This window comes from Rhineura floridana, chromosome 2 (genome assembly GCF_030035675.1).
Source record: "Rhineura floridana isolate rRhiFlo1 chromosome 2, rRhiFlo1.hap2, whole genome shotgun sequence".
Lineage (NCBI taxonomy): Eukaryota > Metazoa > Chordata > Lepidosauria > Squamata > Rhineuridae > Rhineura > Rhineura floridana.
Genome location: NC_084481.1, coordinates 144,431,726 through 144,452,240, shown reverse-complemented (window position 1 = coordinate 144,452,240; position 20,515 = coordinate 144,431,726). Strand labels below are relative to the sequence as shown.

At 39.7% G+C, this 20,515-nt stretch overlaps 1 protein-coding gene across 5 annotated transcripts in view; it reads right to left on the bottom strand.

Moving 5' to 3' along the window:
• PDHX (pyruvate dehydrogenase complex component X) overlaps positions 1-20,515 on the bottom strand; it is a 108,775-nt gene that overhangs the window by 70,896 nt on the left and 17,364 nt on the right. For all 5 annotated transcript variants that reach the window (XM_061610756.1, XM_061610757.1, XM_061610755.1 and 2 more), the window contains exons 3-5: positions 20,034-20,134; positions 18,778-18,989; positions 16,035-16,133 (exon numbers count right to left, since the gene is read on the bottom strand). In XM_061610756.1, coding sequence (XP_061466740.1) covers positions 16,035-16,133; positions 18,778-18,989; positions 20,034-20,134 — 412 coding nt within the window. The remainder of the gene's footprint in view (positions 1-16,034; positions 16,134-18,777; positions 18,990-20,033; positions 20,135-20,515) is intronic.

Below are 20,515 nucleotides of genomic sequence, written 5' to 3'. Positions count from 1 at the left end.
CAAGATCACATTAGTGAAGACTGCGTAATAATGTGCAAATGAAGGCTTCACATGGAATCCAGTTCCATTTCCAAAATTAATTTGTGAGATTCAATACAAGAGGTTTAGCTACATGCAGTAGTTAAGATGTCACAGCCTATAATTCAGTTTCATTCAAAATTGTGTCTTACTGCCACCTGCAGTTCTCAGAAAAACCAGGCTGGTAATTAGCTACACCAACAGGCCTATGTGACTGTTTTTTTAAAAAAAAATTTTTTAGTAACCAGTCATTTTAATGATTGTTTTGTATTGTTTTTAAATGTTTTATACCAACCTGATGTTTTGCAAGTGGGCAGTATATAAATGCTTGTATAAATATATAATAAAATGATTATCTAGCAAAATACTGTCAGTAGGATTAGCAACGTAGTGTGAACAGAACAACTAAGACTGTCGTTTTAGGAACATAAAGAACAGAACAGACTGCAGGTCACCAAACAGGAACCCAGTAGTGGAGCTTTTATCACACTGAGCTACATTTTCATTGCATTCAAATAAACAAAAAAAGGTGATATTTGCCTTGAATTCTAACATTTATACCATCCCCCCATTTTCCCATTATTTAAAGTGCATCTGGTCTTGTCCACAAATCAAAAAGCCACAGGCAGACTTAAACTCTTCACACAACTACATAAGCAAACAGCCTAAGGTAAGCTCACAGCAGTTTCTGTTTGGATGCCAGGCTAGCTGGATAGATTTTCCAAGTCATAATTAAGTCATACAGTAGTTTACTTCAGGCAGTAAAGCAGTATCACCCCATGTTTACACAATTAACAAATTCCCCCATTGTTACCACACAAGTAGTAATTTTACTATTGTCAACTGAATATACGGAAGTTAGAAAGGTATCACACTAACTTCAGTCTCCTCGGCATCTTCAACCAATAACATTTAGAGATCTGAGTACAGTACCAGCACAAAGACTGTGAACTGGATTCTGTAAACAACATTCAGGCAGTAGAGAGCTGTTACTGCTATGGCTACTGATTCATGCATGTATTGTGACTCACTCTCAAGTAGGCAACTTTGCCCACATTTTATGTCATTTATTTTAGGGTTCATATCTTTTCCTACCAATAATGTCTTACTGAAAGCATAACAATTCTCTAACCTATCCAAATAAAATATTTATTGCAGATCCTCTTTATAAGAAGTTATACACCAGATCCATTTACTAATAAACTCAGATACACCAGATCCATTGTTTTAAAAAAATCAAATACCTATTCCTTGCAGTACAACTAGATGTGAGAAAAAAGTTGAAAAACTATATAGCCCTTCCAGACTTTGTCAGGTTTCCAAGGATCACGATTGATACATATTACTTAGTCCAGAAAAAAAACCATGGTTCTTATTATAAAATATCCAAGTATCACCTGTATTCATATTAAGACTATGACCAGAGTCTAAAGCACTGTGCAATTAATTCCAATCACACAAGGGACTTTCAGCTTGCATTTCCCAAAGAACAGATCCCCTTGCCATGCAAAAACCTACGAAACTTTCAAAGGCATTTTATGATAGAGCTGACAAGGGATGGGGAGCATGGAGGAGGAAGAGAGGCTATTAAAAGTGCAATAACGATAGAAAGAAATCCCCCTACCCATGCTCAAGACATTGGTTGCATCTAAAGCAGCTTTTTAAGATCATATATTAATCAATTATAGTTCATATATTAATTATGTAAACACTGGATAGCTGATCAAAAAGAAAGACTGCCAAAAATTCTAAATAAAGTAACATTGCCCAATTAACAGAGGAAACTTTGGGGATTATAGTCTGGTTAAAATGCAGATAAAATATTTGAAATACTTTAAAGTCTACTTAAATGTGCACAACAAATAGGCAAGATCTATACCAAATTGATCAGGGTATTATAAACAATACATTAATTTCTGTTTTTAACAGTGTTGTAAATTGCTTGGAGACCTTTGGATAATAAGCAACTAACAAATCAAATAATGATGGATGATGATGATGAAAGAAAGAATTGTATGCCTAATTGTATGCTTCACCTGTTGGGTATGCTTTAACTTGGATTCCTGCACTGAGGAGGGTGTTGGATTTGATGGCCTTAGAGGCCCTTCCCAACTCCTATTCTATGATGCTAATTCCTAGATACTCCCCAGGAAATGGTCTGGACATGGTAGTCCTTTGAGTTTTGGCAGCCCTTTGAGTTTTGATAAGGGCAACCAAGGCAAAAATAATTGTTAAACGTATCAGAATTTGAGTCATTCCTTATCAATAATGCCCACATACTATACTAATATTAACTACCATTATCAAAATAAATGGACACAGTTTAAGAAATTATATAGCTTTATATACTACATAAAACACTGTGTCCACTAAATGAGAAGTTAATTGTGTAACAATATGCTAACAGATCTAGCAACCTGAAGGAGGAACAAGAACAAGACTTGATAGTAACAATGATGAATCAAGGTTTTTGGCAAAGGCCAGTATGAATATATTTCAGTGAGCATCATTCTCCAGGACAGAAATAAGAACTAAGCTGTCTGAGGCAGCTGCCTTGCTATGCATAGTGGTAAGGCCAGCTTTGAGAAATATTTATCCTGGATCAGCAAAGTACTATGTACAGGCATATCCCACTTAACGTTGCTTCACTTAACGTTGCTTCACTTAACGTTGCTTCACTTAACGTTGCCTCGCTGTAACGTACATGCTCCATACGTCCCCATACCCCGCTTAATGTTCACGCGCTTGCAATAGCGTACATTTTATTGGCATGACGCTGCTGCCATCTAGTGGTGATTGCGTGCAGTACAAGTGAAGACAATTGCTTCACTTAAAGTAGATTTTATTTATTTATTTATTTTATTTATTAAATTTATATCCCGCCTTATGGCCAAAAGGCCCTCAAGGCGGCTTACAAAAACACGAATATAACACATCATAAAGCATAAATACAATAATGCAATTCTCAAAATTAAATAACAAATAACATTATTAAAAGAAAAGAAAAAACATTTAAATGTGTCACAATAAGAGAACCAAACACTTTATAAAAAGGCCTAGATAAAAATCTTCAATTTCCCAGCAAATAAGTAGCATTTTTATTTTTAACATATAAATATACACAGTATATAAGTAGCCAAACAATAATAATAAACAACAAACTAATGAGAACATCTCAATAAATATACAATTAAACAATCCCCACACACTTCACAACAGTGTTTAACAAAAATATGCGATAGTCCAAATAACAGCAAAAATGAATCTCCAAAATTAAATCTTGACCCCCAAAACAACTAAAAAACAACTAACCCCAGTAGTCTATAGACATCCCGAGCAGCAGGTTCACGCACACATACACACACACACGGTCTCTGGCCCCTTCAGCAGTTGCTGCTTTTGTAACTGGAGAGACAGGGCCACGCCCTTCCAGGCCAGGTGGAAATCAGCCAGAAATGCAGGGAGCAGGTCTTGCAGAAACTCACACAGGTAGATGGTCTCTGGCCCCTTCAGCAGTTGCTGCTTTTGTAACTGGAGAGACAGGGCCACGCCCTTCCAGGCCAGGTGGAAATCAGCCAGAAATGCAGGGAGCAGGTCTTGCAGAAACTCACACAGGTAGATGGTTTTCACTTAAAGTATACTCTCCGGTCCCATTGCGAACATTAAAGTGGGGTATGCCTGTACTTAGATATGGTAAAATGCAGCCTATGTTATTTCTAAATCTCTATGGAAAGGAATCCTAGACCACTTATAGATAACTCAGTCTTACTTATTTAATAGCATTTAATACCACCCTTTGATTTTACCTGCACGGTAAATATCTTTCCAGCCAACATTCAAAGTGGTTTATCCAAACAGAAACACTAAGCTAGAAATTTCTGCACACTGTTACTTTTTAAATGGTAGCTATCAGTCAATGTGTCCCTCTTATTTACCACAATGTGTAATTTTACAGTGATGATTAAGCAGCAAGTTCCTCTTTTTAAATGGACTATTCCAAGACAATTTATTCTGCCCAAAGAAGTAATAAGGGTAGGTGTTTGCATGTGTTTGTTTTAAAGGCATTTCTCTAGCTGCACACATTTCCTCCACTCCCGTAGCAAAATGTGTGATACATCTCCATGGCTACTAGGAAAAGTTAATAAGATACCTTTGTGACCTAGAGGGTTCCCACCTGCCATGAACTAGTTACATACCATAATTTACAGTTACACTTACCTAAATATTAAGCTTCCTGATAATGAGCTGCTATTACAAATCCACACAGCTCACTGTTCTGTCTAAATCAGGTCACAGTGTGAACTAAACAGAAGCTGCACTGTTCTTCATTGTTTTTGTTTTAATGTATATACTACTAAACCATTTAAATCTAGGCCTTGACTTAGTATAGGGCAGTTTAAAATTTTTTTAAACTTTGTGCGTCAAGAAGCAGACAATTTATTAAAGAGAAGAAAAAAGAAGCCTTAATGGCTTCCTATCAAGGAAGCTGTAATAGATCTCCTGCATCAGAAGTGGATTGGACTAGGACTTCCCAGGAGGATCCCTCCGCCTGTGCAGCCTCTGAGACGGCTCCCGTCTTGGATGAAACTTTTTCAGTTTTAAATCCAGTCAGAAGGGTCTTTTTTGACGGGATAATTTCTTCCGGATAAGGAAGAAACGTGAGATTTCCCACACAGCTTTGTTGTGATTGTTGGAGACTGGAACTCGTCAGAATTGTCTGTGAAAGAAGGTCTTCCAGCAGCTCGGACGGAGCGAGGATTTCCAGCTAGCTCAGCTAAAAAAGTGACCCTTTTTTTTTCCTTAAAAAAAAACGGCCTAACAGGCAAGTATTCTCCTGTCTACACTTATTCCTTTCTTATCTACACAGCTAAAGAGATTTGTCAAGGAACCAGCAATTAAGAAAACCTGGGTGAGCCAAAACTTTCCTTTTCTTTTACTCACGGAACTAAGGGGGAAGAAAATAAAAATAGCCTATCTTTTTTTATTGCAAAAAGCTGACATGGAAAATAGCATTATAAAGATTACAACGGATGAGGGTTTTCTTTTTGATTTATAAGACTTTTGTGTAATATATGTCTGGGACTATTTTTTCTGATCTACTTTTCTTTTTGACGAATCTGCTCATTTTTTCTGCTACTAGTTATTTGGACGCTGTGAACTAAAGCTGTTTTTGCACTTCTGGGCATATAAGAGATAAGGGCTGTCTAGAGTGTGACGCCAGTTGGTTTGAAAGATTAACTCCTTTGTAACTGGATAAAGAAATAAACTGCTCTTTGCTTGGGACATTGAAAATTGAAGGAGTTTTGTTCCTTTGGCTTTAAGAATGACAATTAAGAAGATTATGGATGTACTTTATCTTTAGACATGTTTCAGAAAATAATGAATGGGATTAACTCAATAAAACAACAACTGAGAAATAATAGTCAAGCGTTGAGAATTGAATTTGATGAAATGAGACAGGAGCTGAAAGAAATTCAGGATTCTATGAGAAAGGAGAATAAAGATGGATCTGGAAAACCAAAAAAGTATGAAAGAGAAATTAAAGGCAAGGTTCAAACTATGGAGATTGGATTAAATATGGATATGGAAAAAGATTTGGATTTCCTGGCTGTGATGGATCCTGGAGACAAATATTACGGTTTGGAACTCAGCGCTGTCCCTGAAGGAATTGAAGAGATTGGAGATAAAGATATTATCGGTTCAAAAAAATTCCTGGACTGGAAGGATTTGATGGAACTTGAAATGGAGAAAGCTAACAGAATCAATCCCTGTTTTGTGTCAATGGAAAAATCTTCAAGAGATGTGCTAGTGTATCATATAAAAAAGAGGAACAGAGATGCGGCTTTGCAACAATACTTCAGTGATACGTTCGGAACTGATGGCAAGAAAATATCTGTGAAAAAGGAAATTCCTATCAGACTCTTATTATATGACTATGACAGCAAGATTATTGGGCGCGTAAAGATGGAAGATGGAACCAATACGGATAATGGAAGAAGAGCGATTTGAAATTACTGGATTTAGTAGACTTGATGAGTTGGATTAATTGACATGTTTATCTAGAAAAAAATTGATGGACATATATCTCAAGGAGTGGAAACTTCTCTTTGACTTTTTGTGGAAGAATAAAATGATATGATGTTAATGAGATTTGTAACCAATTAAGATAACCGCTGGAGGAAGGTGATTTTATAATCTATCAAGATACAGGCTTGTTATATATTATAGACTTATAGCTGAACTACGACAAATCGGAAGTCAATTTTTTATATATATATATATATATTTCTTTTTATTGTATTAGTTATGGATTTGTGTTTTTTCTTTTTGTATTGTTTTGGTTTTGAAAATCTGAATAAAAATTAATTGAAAAAAGAAGAAGGGGATTGGACTAGATGTCCTTTGAGGAACCTGTGATGTTCCTGTATTAGTGTAAATAGGGTAAGTGCTGTTTGTATAGGAGATACATGGTAAGTAGAATGAAAGAGGAAGGGGGAGTGAATGGGCAGTAGAATGCTGGATGATTGGCTGAATGTTTAAAATGGCTGACAGTATAAATGGAAGGATGTCAGGTAAATCTGGGTGGATGTGAGGTGGACGTTGGTGAATGTTAGTGGGTTGTTTTGGTGGGTTTTGAGAGGAGATTGTGTGGAGAGTTGGTGGATGTGAGGAGAGGGTGGAGTTCGGATTAATACTAAGACCAGTACCTCAGGAATAGATGTAACCATATGCTTAAGTGCCTTTTAAAGTAATCTTGTTATCTTTGTTATTCAATAAATACTTTTGGTTTACCAAAGGCCTGATCCTTGGCTGGGGTTCCACAGACCAGAAGGGAGGGTAAGGTAAATACCAAGGCTGAAGAGTGACAAATGGTGGCAGCGGGGAAGGGAAGAATAACACCACAAGTATTCAGAGCAAACCAGGATTATCTGCATTGATACAAAGGGATTGGGACAGCTTAAGCATGCAGTTACAGAAGTAACCTGATAGAGAGACTCAGGCAGAGTCTCTGGGAATACTGGTTATCGGACGTGACTGGTGGTGCTGCCTAGCAGGGGGATCTGTTGAGGTCTATGCTAGAGCGGGGAGAGAAACCATAAAAAAGGACAGTCCGGACTGGTGGAGTCCCTGGTGGTGCCTAGTGACAGGCAGTAACCACGAGCAGGTAGGAACCTGACAGGGAGAGCCAGGGAAGGGCGTCACAGGTGGTGGCAGTAGCGGTGGGATACGAACCAAAGAGAGTCCCAAAGACACGTGGTGACAAAGGAGACTACGTCACAGGTGTTGGCTGTAGCGGTGGTACGAATACTAGAGAATCCCTAACAGTGGTGTGGCTAACAGAAATAACAAAACAAGATTATTTGTGAGAGTGACTGGCAAAGAGTGTGTGGCAAAGAGTGAGTGACCATGGCTGAATATATAAAAATGAAAAGAGAGGAGCTGGTGGAGAAGTGTATAACATTCAATTTACCTCACAAGGGTAAAGGGGTAGATGAATTGAGGGTAGCACTTATAGGATTTGCAAATGCCCAGCAAAAACAACCTGTCAGGGAAGAGACCCCAGAAGGATACTTAAGCAATCCCGCTTATATAGAGTACTTGAGAGAGAAGTTGAAGATGGAAACTGAGAGATTGAGGATGGAAGCTGATGGGAAAGATAAACAGCGAGAGTTAGAAACTGAGAAGTTGAAGATGGAAACTGAGAGATTGAGGATGGAAACTGAGAGAATGAGAGTGGATGCGGAATTACAGGCAGAAAAATTAAAATTGGATAGAGAGAAATTTCACTCTGAGGAGACAAGGAAAGACAGAGATGGAGCAAAAATAAAAATTACTCCAAAGGACTTTGCTGTGTATGAGCCTGGTCAAGATCCTCAAATTTATCGCACAACCTTTGAAAAGGCAGCTCAATTGTGGGGGCTACCTGAAGATAAATACATGCAGTATTTATCAAACTTGATCAAAGGGGAATTGGCTGAGGTATACCAATATTTCCCCTCAGACAGGCCCGTCACCTATGCTGAGTTTAAAGAGGCAGTATACAAAAGGTTCAGACTGGGACCTGACTACTTTAGAAAATTATTCCGAAACTGTCAGATCCAAGCAGGGAGGTCTTTTGTTGAACTGGGAGCAAAGCTGATGGATATATTTGGGAAGTGGATGAGTAGTGCCAAAGCCCAGTCAGTGGAAGAGGTGAAAAGCCTCATGATACTGGATCAATTATACCATCAGTTACCACCAGAAATAAGGCTCCTGGTCAAAGACCGTTCCCCTACATCGGTGCAGGAGGCTGCAGAGATGGCGGATCACTTTGCCTCCAATAGAACTGGCTGGGTGGGGAAAACATCAAGAGATTTTAAACCCAGACTATATAATGCTGGCAGAAGGGATGTGGTACCACAGCGAGTGAGTCCTCCAGTAAAATCTGAAGGGCACAGGACACCCCAGAGTGGATCTGTGTACCCTAAAACAGAGGAGAAACTATGCTACAAATGTGGTAGACCGGGGCACCTACGTTTTCAATGTGAGGTTGCCAACCCCATTAGTAATCCTGCTCAGGCAAGGGCAGTAAAAATAGAACCAAAAGATTTAACCACAAAAAAGGTTCAGTTCTGCCAGATAAACTGGACAGAAGTAACAGACCTTGATTCAAGTCTGAGAGAGGAAGTGAGTGTACAAGGGGCAAATTATTGGGCATTGCTTGACAATAGTGCCGCTCAGACGTTACTGAGGCCAGATTTAATAAAATCTGAAGAAATATTACCTCAGGAAACGGTGAATATCCAAGGAGTGAGGGGTCAACCAGAAAGCTTGCCTGTGGCCCTGGTGAAAATGGCGTGGAGAGGCCGAGAGGGCAGATATAAAGTAGGCATTAATGCCCAACAACAAGAACCAGTGATACTGGGAAGAGATGTTATGGGGGCACAAGGGAAAATATATGTGGTGACCAGACAGCAACTTGGCAGAGAAACAGAAGCCATGTTAAGGGGGGCTGAAACAAACAGGGTGGAATCTGTTTGTGAGCCTCAGGTCACCATAGCAACCCTTGGAAGGCCTGCTGAAGGAGACAAACTGTATCAACTGGTCTCTGGGGAAGAGACAGAGCATTTCAGAGAAGAACTAAATAAGGATACCAGTTTGAATCAAATAAAGGAGCAAGCCCTGACCCAACAGATTCCTTTCACTGACAAACTGAGGAATCAAGTTGTGTGTGAAAATGGGATTTTATATAGACTGTGGATGCCTGCTGAGAGAAAGGATGAATGTGAACCAGTGAAGCAATTGATAGTACCTAGCAAATACAGAACCAGATTGCTAGAGGTAGCCCACGATGTCCCATGTGCAGGACATCTGGGAATAAAAAAGACCAAGAGGAGATTGGCTGCACACTATTATTGGCCAAACATCTCCAAAGATGTAAAACAACATTGTCTATCTTGTGGTATATGCCAAAAGGTGGGAAAAAGTGGAGTAAAGACTAAGGCACCCTTAAAGCCCCTTCCCATAATTGGACAACCCTTTTATAGAGTGGGAATAGATTTGGTGGGCCCTTTTTCCAAACCCACAAGGCATAGCAAGAAATATCTAGTGGTGGTGGTGGATTTTGCCACCAGGTACCCAGATGCAGAGGCACTAAGATCTGTAGAAGCCCCTGTAGTGGCAGAGGCTTTATTAAAAATCTTTATGAGGCTGGGTTTCCCTCATGAAGTGCTGATGGATCAAGGCAGTGTATTCATGGGAGAAGTGATGCAATGTATGTGGAAATGTTGTGGTCTAAAACATCTAAAGACCACTACTTACCATCCCGCCACTAATGGGCTAACAGAGAGATTCAATGGGGTTTTGAAGGGCATGATAAGAAGCTATAAGAACATAAGAAGAGCCTGCTGGATCAGGCCAGTGACCCATCTAGTCCATCATCCTGTTCTCACAGTGGCCGACCAGGTGCCTGGGGGAAGCCCGCAAGCAGGACCAGAGTGCAAGAACACTCTCCCCTCCTGAGGCTTCCGGCAACTGGTTTTCAGAAGCATGCTGCCTCTGACTAGGGTGGCACAGAACAGCCATCACGGCTAGTAGCCATTGATAGTCCTGTCCTCCATGAATTTGTCTAATCTTCTTTTAAAGCCGTCCAAGCTGGTGGCCATTACTGCATCTTGTGGGAGCAAATTCCATAGTTTAACTATGCGCTGAGTAAAGAAGTACTTCCTTTTCTCTGTCCTGAATCTTCCAACATTCAGCTTCTTTGAATGTCCACGAGATCTAGTATTATGAGAGAGGGAGAAGAACTTTTCTCTATCCACTTTCTCAATGCCATGCATAATTTTATACACTTCTATCATGTCTCCTCTGACCCGCCTTTTCTCTAAACTAAAAAGCCCCAAATGCTGCAACCTTTCCTCGTAAGGGAGTCGCTCCATCCCCTTGATCATTCTGGTTGCCCTCTTCTGAACCTTTTCCAACTCTATAATATCCTTTTTGAGATGAGGCGACCAGAACTGTACACAGTATTCCAAGTGCGGCCGCACCATAGATTTATACAACGGCATGATGATATCGGCTGTTTTATTTTCAATACCTTTCCTAATTATCGCTAGCATGGAATTTGCCTTTTTCACAGCTGCCGCACACTGGGTCGACATTTTCATCGTGCTGTCCACTACAACCCCGAGGTCTCTCTCCTGGTCGGTCACCGCCAGTTCAGACCCCATGAAAGTATATGTGAAATTCAGATTTTTTGCTCCAATATGCATAATTTTACACTTGTTTATATTGAATTGCATTTGCCATTTTTCCGCCCATTCACTCAGTTTGGAGAGGTCTTTTTGGAGCTCTTCGCAATCCCTTTTTGTTTTAACAACCCTGAACAATTTAGTGTCATCAGCAAACTTGGCCACTTCACTGCTCACTCCTAATTCTAGGTCATTAATGAACAAGTTGAAAAGTACAGGTCCCAATACCGATCCTTGAGGGACTCCACTTTCTACAGCCCTCCATTGGGAGAACTCTCCGTTTATTCCTACTCTCTGCTTTCTGCTTCTTAACCAATTCCTTATCCACAAGAGGACCTCTCCTCTTATTCCATGACTGCTAAGCTTCCTCAGAAGCCTTTGGTGAGGTACCTTGTCAAACGCTTTTTGAAAGTCTAAGTACACTATGTCCACTGGATCACCTCTATCTATATGCTTGTTGACACTCTCAAAGAATTCTAATAGGTTACTGAGACAGGACTTTCCCTTGCAGAAGCCATGCTGGCTCTGCTTCAGCAAGGCTTGTTCTTCTATGTGCTTAGTTAATCTAGCTTTCATCATACTTTCTACCAGTTTTCCAGGGACAGAAGTTAAGCTAACTGGCCTGTAATTTCCGGGATCCCCTCTGGATCCCTTTCGGAAGATTGGCGTTACATTTGCCACTTTCCAGTCCTCAGGCACGGAGGAGGACCCGAGGGACAAGTTACATATTTTAGTTAGCAGATCAGCAATTTCACCTTTGAGTTCTTTGAGAACTCTCGGGTGGATGCCATCCGGGCCCGGTGATTTTTCAGTTTTTATATTGTCCATTAAGCTTAGAACTTCCTCTCTCGTTACCACTATTTGTCTCAGTTCCTCAGAATCCCTTCCTGCAAATGTTAGTTCAGGTTCAGGGATCTGCCCTATATCTTCCACTGTGAAGACAGATGCAAAGAATTCATTTAGCTTCTCTGCAATCTCCTTATCGTTCTTTAGGACACCTTTGACTCCCTTATCATCCAAGGGTCCAATCGTCTCCCTAGATGGTCTCCTGCTTTGAATGTATTTATAGAATTTTTTGTTGTTGGTTTTTATGTTCTTAGCAATGTGCTCCTCAAATTCTTTTTTAGCATCCCTTATTGTCTTCTTGCATTTCTTTTGCCAGAGTTTGTGTTCTTTTTTATTTTCTTCATTCGGACAAGACTTCCATTTTTTGAAGGAAGACTTTTTGCCTCTAAGAGCTTCCTTGACTTTGTTCGTTAACCATGCTGGCATCTTCTTGGCCCTGGCGGTACCTTTTCTGATCTGCGGTATGCACTCCAGTTGAGCTTCTAATATAGTGTTTTTAAACAACTTCCAAGCATTTTCGAGTGATGTGACCCTCTGGACTTTGTTTTTCAGCTTTCTTTTTACCAATCCCCTCATTTTTGTGAAGTTTCCTCTTTTGAAGTCAAATGTGACCGTGTTGGATTTTCTTGGCAATTGGCCATTTACTTTTTTTTTTATCATTAATTTTTATTCAAATTTTCAAAGACAAAAAACAAAACAAAACAAAAATAATTAAACAATGAAATAAAATGTTGACTTCCGATTTGTCGCAGATCAGTTATAGGTCTACAATATATAACAATCCTGTCTCTTAGATTATATTATAAAATCACTTTCCTCCAGTAGTTATCTTAATTAATCATCAAATCTCATAAACATTACTTTATTCTTTCCACAAAAAGTCAAAGAGAGGTTTCAATTCCTTGAGAGAGAGATCTTTCAATTTTTCTCCAAATAAACATGTCGATTAATCCATCTTGTTCAAATCTGTTAGGTCCAATAATTTCAATAGCCATTCTTCCATTATCAATGTTAATTCCATCTTCCATCTTCAATAATCCTGTTAAGTCCAGTAATTTCAGCAGCCATTCTTCCATTATCAATAATCCTGTTAAGTCCAGTAATTTCAGTAGCCATTCTTCCATTATCAGTATCCCATAATAATCTTGTTGTCATAGCCATAGTCCAAATAAACATACAGATTAATCCATCTCATCAAACCTGTTAGATCCAATAATTTCAATAGCCATTCTTCCATTATCAATATTAATTCCATCTTCCATCTTCAATAGTCCTGTTCAGTCCAGTAGTTTCAGTATCCATTCTTCCATTATCAGTATCCCATATTAATCTTGCTGTCATAGCCATAGTCATATAATAAGAGTCTGATGTGAATTTCCTTTATCACAAATATTTCCTTGCCATCAATTCTGAATATGTTGCTGAAATATTGTTGTAAAGTCATATCTCTGTCCTTCTTTTTTACAAAATGCACTGGCTCATCTCTTGAGAATTTTTCCATTGTCACATATCTGTAGTTAATTCCATAGATTTTTTCTATGTCAAGCTCCATCACATCATTCCAGTCCAGAAAATTATCCAAGACATTGATAACTTTATCTCTAATATCTTCATTAATTTCTTCAGAGACAACGTTGAATTCCAAACAGTAAACTTTGTTTCTATTATCCATAAACTCCAGATCTTTTTCCGATTCCACATTTGTTCCAATCTCCAGGGCTTGTATCTTCCCTTTAATTTTTCTTTTCTCATCTCTAATCTCATCAGTCTCCTCTCTCACAAGATCCCCTATTTCTTTAAGCTCCTGTGTCATTTTGCCTAATTCAATTTTCATCTCCTGTCTACCCTGTCTCAGGGTTTGTTTCGTTATCTCAATCTCATCCATTATTTTCTGAAACATAATTTCTTCCATGGTCTCAGCCACTTTCCTGATTGCCATTCTTAAAACCACAAAAACAAAAATTATTTCAGCCACAATTGGGTTAATATTCCAGGCTTGATGACATCACAGTGTAGACAGTACAGCCTGCCTTAGCTCTTATTTGTTCAGGAATACAAAACAAATTTAGTTCCCAGCTTCAAAACAGTTAGTGGCGTCGTGAACAAGTAGATTCGTCAAAATGAAATAGACCAAAAAGAAAATAGTCCCGGACATATAATACTCCAAAGTTCATAAATCAAATTTATTTGTTTTTTTTCCCCTCCTCGAAATAGAAATCCCTCTTCCGTTTGTATCTTTAGAATGCACTTCCAGGCCAGCTTTTTGCAATAAAAACAAAGATAAGCTTTTTCAATTTCTTTCCTCCTTAATTTCGTGAATAAAAGAGAAGAGTTATAACTCACCCAGAAATTCTTTATAGCTGATTCATTGACAAATCTCTTTTTGCTGCAACGATTTAAACCAAGTGAAAAAAAAATAGAAAGAAGGATGCTTGCCTGTTAAAGTCCGTTTTTCTTTGAAGAAAAGATAAACGTGTCGCTTAATCAGTTAGAGCTTGTTGGAAGTCCGTCCGGCATTTGCTGGCTGAACCTTCTCTCATAAATTAATGAAATCCAGTCCTCCCAACAAAAACAGGCTTTTGTGGTTAATCTCTACGTTTCTCCCTGCCCGGGAGAAAATCTTTACCAGTCAAAAAGAATGTTCTGACTGATTTTAAAACTGAAAAAGCTTCTTCTGAGATGAGAGCTCGTCTCAAAAAGCAGGCACAAGCGAAGTCACCCTTCCCGGAAGTCGGCAATTGGCCATTTACATGTATGTTTAATTTAATAGCACTATGGTCACTGCTCCCAATCGGTTCGACAACACTTACATCTCTCACCAGGTCCCAGTCCCCACTGAGGATTAAGTCCAGGGTTGCCATCCCTCTGGTCAGTTCCATGACCAACTGGTCTAGGGAATAGTCATTTAGAATGTCTAGAAATTTTGCTTCTTTGTCATGACTGGAACACATATGCGGCCAGTCTATGTCTGGGTAGTTGAAGTCACCCATTACTACCACATTTCCTAGTTTGGATGCTTCCTCAATTTCATATCTCATCTCAAGGTCTCCCTGAGCATTTTGATCAGGGGGACGATAGATCGTTCCCAGTATTAAATCCCTCCTGGGGCATGGTATCACCACCCACAACCAGGCCACACATCTCCCCATATCACACTAGAGTCCCTAATTAACTAAACTAACTCTCCTGGTCTCATTAATAGACTCAATAGTGTTATGTCCTTGTCTTTTCACAAAGGTAAAAATTGCACAGCCCCCATGCCTTTGTTCCTCAACACAGCAGCAATATATGAGCAGGGACTAGATGGTGTGGTCTTTCATTGTTCCTCTGTTGCCCCAGTTGTTGGACTATTCTGCTGCCCTGCACCTGATATTTCACATGCCCTGCTCTCTCTCATTCTGCTACAATTCTTAAAAGCTCTGAGAGTAACAGACACATGGGGTGGGGTGGGGTTCATCTGTGCTCAGGATAATCCTGTCATTTCTGTAGTGCCTTGAGCAGCTACAAACACTGACCTGCCCTCGCTAGAAATTAGGTATTTAACATTAACTAACTAACTAACTAACTAACTAACTAACTAACTAACTAAATTTATATCCTGCTGTTCCTCCCAGAAAGAGCCCAGGATGACAAACAAGAACACTAAAAGCACTTCAAAACATCTTAAGAACAAAATACTTTAAACCATTAAAACAAAACATCTTTAAAAATGTATTAAAAAGTAGTTCTGACACAGATGCAGATTGGGATACAATCTCTACTTAAAAGGCTTGTTGAAAGAGGACAGAGTTTAGTAGGCACCAAAAAGATAACAGAGATGGTGCCTGTCTAGTATTTAAGGGGAGGGAATTCCAAAGTCTTGGTGCCACAACATTAAAGGTCTGCTTCCTATGTTGTGTGGAACAGACCTCCTGATAAGATGTTATCTGCAAGAGGTCCTCACCTGCAGAGTGCAGTGATAGACCGGGCATATAAAGGGTAAGATGATCTTTCAGATATCCTCGTCCAAGCTGCACAGGCTTCGTACACCAAAGCCAGAAGCTTGAACTTGGCCTAGTAGCTACTGGGCAACCAGTGCAATTCTTTCAGCATCAGGATAACATGTTGGCTTTACCCTGCCCCAGTGAGCAGTCACACCGCTACATTTGCACCAGTTGCAGGTTCCAGACCAACCTCAAGGGCAGCCCCACAAAAGCAAGGCTCCACCTTAGTTTCATGTTAAAAACTAATCTCCATTAAAGGCAACACAGAATGTAACTTATCTCAGAGTTCAAACATGGCAGAATCTAATAACTATTAGAAATATTTCCAAAATAGCTTTCAATATCCATTCAATTAGGCATCAAGTCAATCAGAACATCTACCTAGCACTAACCCTTCCCACGAATTGGATGGAGAAATACAGAAACAGACAGAGAAACGGGTGAACAGATGACATACTCTTTAGTGAAGATGCTTCGAGGACCTGAGGGTGTGCAACTGCTTGCATCAAGTCCGTGTCTCTCCAGAATGTTGCGAGCAGCAGGACTTAACCGAAACCTAAAGACAAAGCAAAAAGTGCATTAAAGGGTCATGTAAAGGAATTTATATACCATCATCCTATATTCTATTTCCAGTTCAAGCCTATGAGTGCTGTCACTTCTGTAATCCAAATTGTTCACCGCCCAGAGAGCTATTCGCTATGGGCGGTTTAAAAATGAAATAAATAAATAAATAAAATTAAAATAGCAACAGCTATGCACAAGAGGAAAGTATCAACAGACTCAAGTAAAGTAGCCCTGAGGTTTGCAGAAGTCCATATACACAAAAAAATCTTTAGGACCCCATCCCCTAACAGTCCAATGAGTGCTGACTGCCTCTTGTGGGGAGGGCTGCAAAACCAGGGAGAAGGGGACATGGAACGGTGTGGCTGGAAGCCTGAACAAAGAACTTCACACTGCGACATCTTATCGCAGAACCCATTTGTATAGCCTAGATCTGACTTTTGATGGCAGTTCATTCTAGACATTCTTAAAGTGTCAAAATATTCCACTTAATTGTTAAGAGGTTTGTTCAGGTTTTTCCACTTTGCAATAGCACAGCCTGAATACTAAACATATTTAATGTAGCACCCAACAAGGAAAATATTTTATCAACTTGTTATTTACATATAAACAAACTTTAGAATTCCACCAATACTTGGATCATCTTTGTATATGGGGACCTATTTCCAGATGAACGGATTCCTAATTTTATAGCAGGGAACTATCAAGTTTTACGTCCCTTGCTATGCCTAGTTTTGAATATTTAGGAGTTGGTTATTTTTGCACAAATAATTACACCACCACTGGCCAAAAAAAAAAAGGGGGAAAAAGGAATGACTAGTAAATGAACAAAACTCACTATGCATTTCCAGCCCCTTACAAGGTCAAAAAGTTGGGAGTAAGTAATATAACTTTAAGAAGACCTACCATCACAACCATATAGCTGATATTTTAAAATGAAGAAAATAATAATGGGCAACGTCCCTTCCTTAGAGAGTTGCTGCCAGTCAGAGCACACAATATTGGGCTAAAAAGACAGCTTTATTTGCAAGTACCAGGTTTAAAATAAGGTAATTCTACCTCAGGAAACATTTTAAAGCAGCCCTGAAGTTTTAAGCTACCCTGTCCAGTGACTGCTCTATTCATCTTTTAAAACGTCACTGTGCCTTCTTGCAGGCTCACTCAATACAATATCTATACTGCCATTCCCTGCAATGTTTGATCAACCAAATGTCAGATCTCAACTCAAAGAAAAAGTATATCTTTGTGTCTCCAAGTAATTCCAAAAAGATATAAACCCTTCACCTCAAGGACCCCTTGACATTATAGGATGCCCCATCATGAAGAACATCAAAGCCCAATTACAATATAATTGGTCTCTTATTTCAATGCCTTCTACCATTTCTTCTACCTCCATAATTCATGGTAGACATCCTCCATTTCAGAATGTAAAGTCTTCCAATGTCATGCACAGTTACTAGATGTTCTACAACTGTAGGATTATTTTCCTCTCTCTCTCTCTCTCTCTCTCTCTCTCACACACACACACACACACACACACACACACACACACACTTTGTGTAACATCTTGCCTGATGAAGAGTACTGGAGAACTTGAAAGCTTGCCTCTATTTTATGACATTTTGGTTGGTCCTAATAAAGGTACTGCCCAACTGTGAATTTGAGCGGTTTTTTTTCTTATGGACTGACCCAGCTACCATTGCTTTTTATATTACTCTACTACAGCTAGCACTACTAATACCATTGTTATTGCTGAAAGTTTATAGCTCCATTTAAATGTAACTGGTCTTGTTGTGACTCCCACCAGGCAAGAGTGGACGGGCGGGGGTGAGACAGAGGATGAGGATGCAGACTGGAACAAATCACTTGAGATTGGCGGCGGAACAGACTTAGAGGGTGCCCCGACAGCACCCACAGCTCCAAACCCCCCTGCAGGAACTCAGCCAGGCCCGTCAGACGCTTCCCAGCGGGGAACACCTCCACCTCCCCTGCCTGAACTGTCAGTTAGCAGCCCCCCTCCTTCGGAGGGGGAAGTCGAAAGACTGGCCAAAGCTTCACTCTTGCTCCGCTCTTGGAGACAGTCGAGGTGGGAATTTCAACAGACTCAACTAAGGAGAAGCCTTTGTTTGTGTGCGCACTCCCAAACGACTTAAGTAGACTCAGGGAGGAACCCAGTTGCTGACTCAGTGTCTATAGTCGCAAAGTCATGCTTAGCTAGTGCTCGAGAGGAACTAAGTTCCTAGAAAGAGTAGTTAGTTTCATGAGGCGCTCTGCTTTGCAACTGTCTATTACTTTAATAGAAAGAGAAAACACTACTGTCGAGTCTGAGTGTCTCAACTTCGGGCAGGACAGGTCTCTTATTTCAGGATTTAAACCAACGATTCTTGGTTAAGGATTCCTGCATCTTCATTCACAAGTTGTATACATTTCCCCTTTTTATTTATTTATTAGATTTATATCTCGCCCTTCCTCCCAGCAGGAGCCCAGGGCGGCACAGCATGCAAGTCTACTCTTTTTGTTATGGCTTAGTAGCAACCCTGTTAGAGGACACTAAATTTTGTTTTCCTCAAGCACTAACTTTCCGTGGGTTATAAACTAGCAGTGAAAGCATTGGTTTCAGAAAGTATACAGAAACTCACTGTAGTTTTCCAGGATGGTGTTCTACTTTTTGCACCAATGATACAGAAGCTCTCGGGGTGGGAAAGGGAGCTGCTGTTGCTGCTGCTGGTGCAGACAAAGAAGGTGCATCGCCTGTGTCACTTGGTATTTCAACTTGCTTCCAGTCTTGTCCTTCTTCTACCAGCAATCCAATTAGTGCACCCAAGTGGACATTTTTACTGCCTTCTTCCTTCTGAAATGGAGGGCGGAAAATCAGGCTGATGTCTATACCCTTACACATAATGTAAATGTTTTCTGCTCTAAAGAGAGAAATATGCTCCTTCCACCCAGCAGTATCACCATCCCAAATACTCATTGAAGTGGGTAGGATTGCCAAGCTCTGCTGGCTATCCAGTAAAGGTGTCAGTCTTACTCTAAAAGCTAAGAAAGCCAAGTATATTCTTTAACAATGAACCCAAATTCTGCAAGAGAGTCTCATATTATACAGTTAGTGTTAACTACTGCATGCTCCTCAAGTTAGTTATCAAGTTAATTATTTCAGGCTGCAATTCAATACATGTCTACTCAGAAGTAAGCCCCATTGGGTTCAATGGGACTCACTCCCAGGTAAGTGTGTATTGGATTGCAGCCTAAGCCAAGAAAAGCTGTAGCATGGATGCTTTTACAAAGAAACCCATTTCAGGCTGCAGTTCTAAACATGTTTATCCCATTAAACGTATCCCAGGTCTCCCACTAAACTCAGTGAGACTTACTCCCAAGTAAACCTGGTTAGGATTACAGCATCAGACATCCAAGACAAGCTTCACTGATAGTCTCCAGAACATGCTTACTGAAATTCATTGTGACACAGTAAGATCTACTTACATTCTAGGAAGTGCTTTTATCTTGTCCCCAGAAATAGCAGATAAAGTGGTAAACCTGTGTCTGGGCTATACCATATTACATATTGATGTCAGATGATTGATAGGTGGTCAGCCCAGCCCACCTTTCACAATTGGCCTGCAAGAGGTAGGAGGGACGAAAGGATCCAGTCCACAGGGGTGATCCAGTTCCCCACCCAATATATAAGAAAGTCATTTGGCAATACGTCATTTGAAATTAAAAGGAAACAGTCCTCAAAGATTAAAAAAACTATTCACCTTAACAGTACTTTCACTGGCACTTTCACATGGCATAATAGTAGGTATGTGTATCATGAGAAAGAAATGTAGTAGAGATTCAACTGATTAGTCAGCTCATATGCCAAAGGCATATGGAATAAGAAAGTTATTCCTACCATAATTTTAGCCAATATGCCATCATCACTTGACTCCATGGTAACCACTGCTTTATCCGTTTCAATTTCACACAATGCATCTCCAACATTCACTGTTTCGCCTGTAAAAATCAAGATAATTCAAGATTTCTGATCAATTTATTTCAAAGCACTGAGGGGGGGAAATTATAAAACCATATGGCGTAACAAATTTAGAAGCAGTGAGATTTTAAAACACAGTCAAGATATAATAAAAATGTCAATACTAGTAAGAAATTATTGGAAAGTTCAGGGAAACTCCATAATATACAGTGAGCTATAAAAGCAGTTGCAGAGACTTATTACCCGTTTTTACTGATGTCAGCTTAAATCAAAACCAATCCATCTCCCATTATAATCTAATGTTATTTATTTATTTAATTGATTTATATCCCGCCCTTCCTCCCAGTAGGAGCCCAGAGCGGGAAATTTTGTATATTGGGAAAGTGGCGAGGGTTATAGAC